Here is a 9,835-nt window from a genome sequence, read left to right as displayed (position 1 = left end):
TGTTAATTGACTTATATATATATATATATATATATATATATATATATATATATATAAAATGATATCTCCTAGGATTTAATTTTTTACTACACTTAATTTTTCTTATTGAACTATTTTTTCCTTATTGAGTTGTCAAGTTCACTCTTTTATATTATTCCCCTTTTTCTAATACAAAGTGACACCTCTGAGGAAAGATCGAGATATGAAGGGTGCTTCTATTAGAAATTATTTTAAATATGATTATTTAGGATGCCTAACTTAAAACTCAATTTCAATTATAATTTCTAGAATTTTTCTATCCAAGTGCTTGGGATTTTATTTAGCTTTGGTTTTGATATGTGAAATGATTGTGGTGCTAAGTCTGGGGTGTCATAGAATTAAGAGACATCAAATAAAATTGCAATGATACAAAGAAGATTAACGTGACCCTTACACAAGGATAATATGCACAAATCGAAAAATGATCCAAATTTTTTATGATATCATTTTGTAATGACTTGCTCTAAATCATGTAGATATTTTTAGTTCTAAACCTAAAAGGCTCTCGTAATTATAAAACACATCTACAAAGTTAAAAAAGTTGATATATATATATACTCTAAAAGCTTTTTCCCTTATCAAATGTGAGATATCACATATCACAATTGTGTCCCATGGGGTTGGGGATTAATTTTAATACCATTTTATATTGACTTAATTTAAAATTATTTATAAATTTATGTTTATTTTTATTTAATTAAGTTTATAATTTTCATAATAATTCAAATTAAATTTGAAAAATATAAATAGAGGTCATATCATATATTTATAAGCTATTTAAAAATATTTATTTATTATTTGAAAATTAAAAAAAAATGATAATTTTAAAAACTTATAATAAAAATTCTTAATTTAAAATTTTGTTTTTTAATTAAAAAGGAAAAAGGGAGTTTAAATTGGATCGGGCTCAACCCGACCATGCCCCATTAAAAATGGGCCAAGATTTGAGCCCGGCCCATTACTTCCACCAGACTTCTCACTTCTCTGTTTTCCCGCCATCTCGCTTCTGATCAGACAATCAACCGTCTAATGAAATTACCATACAACCCTTCCACCATTAGAAGATTTAATAACTGCAAGTTAAAAGAGAGGAAAGAAAAACTAAAAAGAATCGTTATTTTTCTGTCTATTGTTTGGTGTCCGAGAAAATCCAAGAAAACTGAAAAAGAAGAAGATTGTTGATACAAGTGAAGAGCTCAACTAAAGTAAGCTAAATATGGGTGATGTCAGTTGATGGCGGAATTTTCTTTTCTGAGATTTTCCCAGCAACCAAACAGAGTTTTAACAGGAAGTGTTATTCCATGATTTTCTCTATTGCAGATAAAACTGAATTGAACATGGATATAGCGAGACATCAGGCTCGGATCAATCAGCTTGTGAGGGAGATGCTTGTTGAGGCGAGTGATTCCATGTCTTTTTTTCATCCTTCTTGGAAGTTTTGGTTTATTTTCATCAGATTTGGGTTTGAACTTTGTTTCTTGGATGTTGTTGAAGTAATGAAAATAGATAAAATTTTACGTAATTTTGGGCAGTTTCTCTGTTTCGTAAGTGATTGATTGCTCACTTTTAAAGGTTTTGTTTGGATATTGGACAAAGCAATGGGAAAGGAAAGGAATATGTTGAAAATAGCTTGAGAAAAGAATCAATTTGTGAGTAATTTTCATCCTTTTTTTTTTATTCCTTCCACTCCTTCCCATAATCCAAACGAAGGCTTAATGTATTTGTTAATTGTTCCAGATTGAGTTTGTTACTTATAGAAATTAGGAGATTCATCATCTTTCTTCGCTTGAATTTTGAAGGGTTGTATAATATATCATTTAAGAATGAATGAGGTTTTCTTCAACTACTTTCTTGATTGTTTATTTCTTGTTTTTGATATTATTCCCTGCAGGGACTTTTGAATGGCCAATTCCAACTAGTTCAAACAATACGAGCAGCCGGTGATTGTCAGTTAGTTGCGAAAATGATCCTCGTTTACTGCACTCTAATCGGGAAGAACATCAGAGCGATTGCCAACTATCTGTATTTCCCAATCTGATGTATTTTTATACCTAAGTTTTAAGTAGTTGTTTCATGATTTAGGTATTAAATTTCCGAGTTTAATTTGTACAGGACAAAACCTAATGTTAACTATGCAGGAGCGGCTGTTCATGCTGGCCACCTTGGGATACGTAGTTGTAGGTAATTTAATCATCTCTTTGGTAATGCATTAGAGGGCCTGATAAATTTTTTATATGGTCATTAAAAGCAAGTTCTTCACTTGAAGTTTGAGTGCTAGACTTATAAATGCCTTACATGTAGTGTACTAAAAGAAGGATTGTAAGTGATACTTTTAACAATCCTAAGCTTGTTGAATTTTTATTTTTGTTTTATTTTTTATCAGTTTTTATTTTTTTGCATTTTCTTCTCTTCATCTTTCTTTTCTATTGATTGGATTGGATATGGCAATTGTTTTGCAGCTTTTTATTTTCTTTTTTAGTCTATGGCATGTGCGTTAGGAGAGTGTCTGTCATTATGATTGCATATGTGAGGAATCATGCCTGGCAATCATATAAAGCTGATAGAGTTTGTATAACATTTCATTAAGGAAACCTTTTGATACATATTTATCTCTTGGGGCCTGGGTTGAGCCGTTGTGAAGAAAAACTAATGTAGCATTGTGTGCCTGAAAGATCATTACAACAAAATCATTTTGCTGGCCTAAATATTTACAGTTATACCCATTTACCACTAATATCAAGATGTTGCAATTAAAAAAGAAACTACACTGGCCCACAAGATAATCTTTTCCTCTTTCTAATCCTCGAATCGCCAAATCATCCCTCTTCAGTCACTTGAAAGGTTCTTTTATAAGGATTGGCTTTAAAAATAAATAGGTCTTAACAAATAAATGGAAAACCATCTTAGTGAACAATTTTGTTGAAAGGACTTATTAGTTTTCTGTGACCTACCTTTTATCAATTATTAATAGGACATATTAAGTTTTCTTGACATAGATAGTGGATTCCCTCTTGAGAATGTGTTCCCAGAGTTCCAGTGTGGATTCCAAAATATCAAGATTTTGGTCCAATATGACCTCACTCTTTTCTAGACCAAAGAAGCCAAGATTGATGCATTGGACTGCCTGTTCTCACATGATTAAGAATGACACCATTAGTTGACACTGTCAATGTGTTATTACGATGATCCATTTCTATGATTTCAATTACATCTACACAGAATTTGAAGATTCAAATAAATCATGCTATCACATAGTTCCCTTGGCACCATAATACCATTGTTGTCTATTAGTTTAGGTTTCTTGCATAGGACTCAACTTTCTTAATTGTAAGTTTCTTTCCTCTAAAAGAGAGATTGTGGACAATATTATTCAAAGTTCAAATGCTTTTCCACATCATTTGCAGTGACAAGTGTTTTTTGCTTTAATCTCATATTAGCTTTGAAATCTTGGAGCTCTATTCTTTGTAGTTTGAAATAAAAGTTAACATGCTTGTTATGTTTGTTGGTGCAGTATTGGAGCCCAATCCATACTACATGCTTGTTGTCTCTTTGTGCAGGCCTGTGCATATGGATCTAAGGAACGGTAAGAAAGGCATTGCCACATGCATTAGTTTTCTGCTACTAATGGTTGTAACTTGTAGATGTTCCAATAATCTTTTATTCCCTTTATGCATCACATAAATCAAGATCAATTTTTAATATTACTAACTTCTAGTGTTTGTTTCTTGCATAAATTATTTGCTCTTGACATCTTATATTCATAGGTGATGGTTATTTGCTTTCATGCATAACATGTGTTTCAATTGAATTAGTGGCGGGTTAACATTTTCTCCATAAATAAAGCCAATGTTTACTGCTACGTTATTCAAAATTGTGGAATGAGAGCTTTTCTCCCCCATCTACATGCACAAAAAAAAAAAAAAAAAAAAAAAAAACCGCATATATGGATAATACTTATCTTGATAAAATCCAAAACTTTATTTGAGGAAGTGATTTGAGTCATGAGTGAACCTTAGAGTGGTTTGTGTCGGGAATATTTGGATATCTTCATTCCCCTCCTTGGACCATTAGGGTGCATGCTAAAATTCCCTAGGGTGCTTTAGATCTATGCACAATTGAAGCAATAGGCATTAAAAACTTTATAGATCTGGATATATGTGCTTTACTTCAAATCTGAATGTTCCCAGATTGATTCCTATTGGTAAAGATGTGCTGAAATGGAGATGCTAAGTCTTCATTTTCTCAATTAAGTCTCTTTGCTCCTCTTTATCATGCGGTTAAATGGAGATGTTCCCTTATAGTATAATTTGGAATCCTTGGATACCATCGATGGTTGCCTTTTTCACATGGGAAGCTACATTGGGTAGGATAATGAATTGGATTAGCTTAAGAGGAGAGGATGGATGATACACAGAAAAGATCTATCTATGAAAAAGAGAACAAAAAAAGAAATAGTTGACCATATTCTCCTTCATTGCTCGAAAGTAACTACTTTGTGATAGTTCATGTTCTTTTTTTTTTTTTTGGAATGAAGTAGGTGATGCACTCCTTGGTGAGAAAAATCATTTTGAGCTAGCATGGAACTTTTTTCAGAAATAGGATGAAAAAGGCTTAAAGAGTTGCTTCTAGTTAAGAAATAGGAGATTCTAGAGCTTTGAAAAACTTTGCAATTCTTAGTATATTAAACTTTACTTGAGTGGTTTTACAGAATATATAGAACTTATGATAACAGATAAGAATAAAGGGGAGAGGCTATCATAACTAACAGATAAGGATGAGAATGGGGATTCTCAGAGAGAGAAAGAGTCTTAAGAAAGAGCTTGTATAGCGTCTGAGTCCTGAGGGAATTTGTAACTAATTCTGATAAGATAGGTCATTTTCCAAATACGAATAACTCTTCAACATGCTCCGTCAAGAGAGACTGTGGGAGATAGATAACTGCTTTGTCAAGATATCAACAATTGATCTTCTGTTGGCACATATTTTATCTCTAGTTCTTTGGTAATAACCTTATCTATAATAAAATGAACATCAATCTCAATGTGTTTTGTTCTTGAGTGCAAGACTGCGTTCGAAGCAAGTTGTTTAGCTCCTATATTGTCACACCAGAGTGTAGGGAAATCATTTATCTCAATTCCCAATTCAGAGAATAGAGATTGTAACCAAACAAGTTCTGTTGCAACTTGAGTAAGGGCACAATATTTTGATTTAATGCTTGAGCGAGATATTACCTTTTGTTTTCTGGAGTTCCATACAACTAAGTTTCCACCAAGATAAATACAATAGCCTGTTGTGGATTTCTATCATCCAAGGAACTAGCCCAATCTGCATCAACATACCCTTCTAGTGTCATTTCTGTTGTTGGTGAGAAGAGAAGCCCATAGTCAAGAGTTCCATATAAGTATCTAAGTATACATTTGCAAGCTTTCTAGTGATTAATTGTTGTTGGCTGCAAATATTGACTCAATGTTTACAAAAAATGATGTCTGGCCTGGATAGAGTTAGGTATTACAGAGCTCCAATGATGGTCCGATACAGAGTTGGTTGTTCAAATAAATCATTATCAGCAAGGTGAATTTTTGTTCCTTGGCACATAGGCGTTGGGTTGCTCTTAGCATTCAACATGTTAGCCTTGGATAATAGATCGGTCATATATTTCTTCTGAATTAGATAGATTCCAGACTTTGTTCGATGAGCTTCAAAACCTAGGAAATAGCTCAGTGATATTAAATTCTTCAAGGTTAACTGTGCATTCAAGCTTTCAATAATCTTTTTCATCTTCACTGGATCATTCCCAGTTATTAGGATATCATCAATGTATACCAACAATATAAGAATTGTTTTCCAGACCTGAACACAAATAATGAGCTTTCTGATTTGGAGTTCACAAAACCAAGACTAATTAATACTACCTTAAGCTTGTCAAACCAGGCTTGAGGTGCCTGTTTTAATCCATAGAGAGCCTTTGTGAGTTTACAAGAAATTCTGCTTTGAAAGGATTGATATAGCCTGTCGATTGGTGCATATACAGTTCCTCTTATAGCTCTTCATTCAGAAAAGCATTATTTACATCAAGTTGTTGTATATCCCAGTTATTTGTTACTACCAAAGTCAAAACAACCCTGATTGTTGAAGCCTTCACTACTGGAATGAATGTTTCAAAGTAGTCAACTCCTGGTGTTTGCTAAAAGCCCATGGCAACTAGTCAGGCTTCATATCTTTGAATTGTATCATCTGAATTTCTCTTTACCCTGAATACCCACTTATTGTCAACAACGTTCATGGCAACCTTATATGGTAGCAAAACCTAAGTGTTATTTTTCATGAAGGCCTCATATTCCTAATCCATAGCTTGCTTCCAATCCTTGTTTTGCTAGGCTTGGTCAATGCTAATTGGTTCTAAGTTCTCAATTAAAACAGATGCTGATTTGGGTTTTGTGTTGATAAGGTATAGCTTGGGTTTAGAAATGTCTGATTTGTATCTAGTGGTCATAGGGTGAATTGAGGTTTGACAAGGTTTAAGAATGCTATTGGTATTAGGATGGATGATGTCAGATTATTTTTGTATGTGATCTTGATGTTGCTCAATAGGTTTAAAAGAGAGGTCTTCAAACAAATTAATGGAAGGAATTTCAATATTATTGGTGAGGGAAGGGCCAGAATTGTTACCTTGATTATTCTTTTGACCTGAACTAGAAGAGCTTGGTGAGGATGCAATGGATTTTATGCTCTGAACTGCACTAGAACCTGTCATGCCAATATCAATTGGACGTGGACAATCAAACTTAGGAATCCACTGATGATAAGGAGAAAAGGAACTTTGAGTAGAAGAATAATCTAGATGTGAGCTGGAACATGCAAAACCAAGTAAAAAGGGAAAATCATTTTCATCAAAGGAGACACTACGAGCAATGTAAATTCTTCTACAAGGATGTAGACACTTGTAACCTTTGTAATGAGCACTATAACCTAAAAATACACATTGAAGGATCTAAATTGCAGCTTGCTATTATTATATGGTCTTAAGTGAGGATAGCAAGCACGATCGAAAGTTTTTAAAAATTGGAAATTTTGTTTTTGATGGAATAAGGCTTCAATTGGAGAAAGATAGGCAAGGGTAGGAGTTGGTAGGTGGTTTATGAGAAAGGTTTCTGTGCTAAAGGCTTCCCACCAGAAAGACAAGGGCATAGCAGCTTGGGACAACAAAGTTAAGCCCATTTCAACCATGTGTTTGTGTTTCCTTTCTACCTTACCATTTTGTTAGTATGTGTATGGGCATGGATGTCTGAATTGTTTGCCTATTTGATCAAGAAATGGTTTAAGGTTGCGGTATTCACCCCCTCAATCAGTTTGTAGTGTTTTGATTTTCCTATCAAAGTGTCTTTGAACTAGGATTTGGAATTTTTGAAAAATGGTTTTAGCTTCTGATTTCAAATGTAGAGGATAGATCCAAGTGTATTTTGAGTAGTCATCTATGGAATGTATGTAATATTTGTATCCTTCCTTTGAGTTGATCGGTGTTGAACCCCATATGTCTGAGTTAATTAGTTCAACAGGATAAGATGATACATTTGATGAGTTTTGAAAAGAAATTTTGTGTGACTTTCCAAATTGACAAGCAGTGCAAAAATCAAATTCAAAATTATTTGAAATACCAATTGTATTCATAACATTCTTTAGAATTGGTACACATGGGTGGCCAAGTCTCCTATGCCAAATACTGAATTTATTTGATTGATTATTTTGGAACGGACTCAAAGATTGACCCATTGTTGGACTCTTGGACTTTGTAACTGACTCAACAGCACAAGGCTGATTATTGGACTTAAAACTTACAAAATAAGTTGAAGGAAGACTGGTGGAGGAGTTGTTGTGAGGCATGACCATCCGATACAATCCATGGCTAAGTTTCCCTTGTAGCAGTACCCTCCTTGTAATTTTGTCCTTGATCAAACAACAATTAGAGTAAAATTCAGCATTGACGTTATTGTCTATAGTAAACTATGAGACACTTAATAGGTTTTTGGTTATTTTTGGGACATGCAATGTAATGGTTATTCATGATTCATGAATAATGGTTTAAAATCAGCATCTGAATTAATTAAAGACTTTCCAATATGAGAAATGGGAAGTAGTTGACCATTACCTACAACCAGCTTCTCATTACCTTTGTACTTTATCTTTTGAGAAAGTGTATTCAGATTAGTTGTGATGTGATTAGTGACTCCACTATCGATATACCAAGCTTGATCATTGATGGTTGCTGGTGAAGCGATGAATGTTGGTTGTTGGTTGTTTTGTCCATGTTGATTTTGTTGTCGAGATCCTTGAAATGAGATGTCAAACCTATGATAGCAATGAATGGCAACATGACCTTCTCTTCCACACAAATGACAAGTTGGTCTATTAGAGTCTCTACGGGCACCTTGACCACGTTAATTCTTGTTTGGACCTCAGCTAAATTGGTAAAGGAGAGGTGTCTGCCTCTACAATTCATGACAAACTAGTGAATGAGCTTCCTCTATACTGGGTAAAGTAGAGGTGGCCAAAACGTGACCGCTAACTTGATCCAAACTGTGATCAAGACGTGTAAAAAATATATAAACCCGATTCTTAGCAGTACACTTCCTTTATTTCTCAATATCACTTACACAAATTATATCATTGGGTTTGATAATCAAGCTTCATGAATATTGAGTTTAACCCATTGTAGTATTCTGCAAGAGGGTGACCACCTTGGCATGATTGAAAGGATTTCTTTATTATTTCATATACTTGAGAAGAGTTAGGGACATGAAGATAGCTCCTCTTGACTGCATGACAAACTTCCTTAGTTGTTCCACACCGCATAAAGTATGACATCAGCCAATCAATCATAGAATTGATAAGTTAAGACTTGACTAAAGCGTCTTGAGCTTCCCATTCATCATAGTGTGGGTCATCTTCTACGGGTGCAACCTTCCTTCTTGTGATTTATCCGTTCTTCTTTCTGTAAGCAATATGTATCTCCAAAATTTGAGACCAAAGACAATAATTAGCTTCATCCAACTTAATAGAAATTGTTAAAGAGGTAATCTTATGAATGGTCACCATGGATGACTTTTCACTATAAAAAATACCCACATCTGTTTTTGCAGGCATGATATGGTAACGAAGAGGGTGAAAAGGAAGGGAAGAAGTGTTGGCTTGGCAGCAACGGAAATTCTCTGCTTTTGCTCTAATAACAACTTGATAAATTGTCGAATAAATATTTTCATATATCTCAATGATATTTATACAGGGTACATAAGACTATTTTAGTATAGTCAATTATACAGAATAATAGATAACCATATAAAATAATATATAGTTGTATAAATCACAGCCATATAATCAATTACAAATATAAATCACAACTAACTTAATAAATCACAGTTGTGAATACATGCTGACTTAATATCTTAGTAAAGGGTTCTTCCAAAAATCACTTTTGTTATAATAGATTGCTAAAAACACTATCAAAAAACATATATCTATCTATCTATCTATCTATCTATCTATCTATATATATATATATGTATATGTATGTATGTATTATCAAAACACTAAATGATTCTCCTTACAAGTGTTTTCTATTTACCAAAATACTCCAAAATGAGCTCTTAGTAGAGTGTAAGATACTTTTCTAAAGAACAAACTAAGAAAAATCATAAGCGAAAACAATATGATGTTTAATAGTTTCGAAATTAGAAAAGATAGACGAGTACCAAATATTTTAGAATTGGCTCCAGAATCAATTACCCAAGATGAAGCTGAT

The 9,835-nt window shown here is 33.5% G+C and overlaps 1 protein-coding gene and 1 non-coding gene across 5 annotated transcripts in view; both read left to right on the top strand.

The window, feature by feature from the left end:
- Positions 1-368: 368 nt before the first annotated feature.
- LOC132253505 (U6 spliceosomal RNA) lies at positions 369-475 on the top strand. The gene has a single exon (XR_009465354.1). It is a non-coding gene; the product is annotated as a U6 spliceosomal RNA (small nuclear RNA).
- Positions 476-1,064: 589 nt separating this feature from the next.
- LOC104877767 (histidine-containing phosphotransfer protein 1) overlaps positions 1,065-9,835 on the top strand; it is a 34,143-nt gene continuing 25,372 nt past the window's right edge. For all 4 annotated transcript variants that reach the window (XM_059735467.1, XM_019216893.2, XM_059735465.1 and 1 more), the window contains exons 1-5: positions 1,065-1,244; positions 1,360-1,436; positions 1,931-2,061; positions 2,152-2,220; positions 3,551-3,622. In XM_059735467.1, coding sequence (XP_059591450.1) covers positions 1,377-1,436; positions 1,931-2,061; positions 2,152-2,220; positions 3,551-3,622 — 332 coding nt within the window. In that variant the 5' untranslated portion in view covers positions 1,065-1,244; positions 1,360-1,376. The remainder of the gene's footprint in view (positions 1,245-1,359; positions 1,437-1,930; positions 2,062-2,151; positions 2,221-3,550; positions 3,623-9,835) is intronic.

The sequence above is a fragment of the Vitis vinifera genome, chromosome 19 (assembly GCF_030704535.1).
Source record: "Vitis vinifera cultivar Pinot Noir 40024 chromosome 19, ASM3070453v1".
Lineage (NCBI taxonomy): Eukaryota > Viridiplantae > Streptophyta > Magnoliopsida > Vitales > Vitaceae > Vitis > Vitis vinifera.
The sequence above is the reverse complement of the archived record's forward strand: the minus strand, read 5'-3'. Positions and strand labels throughout refer to the sequence as shown.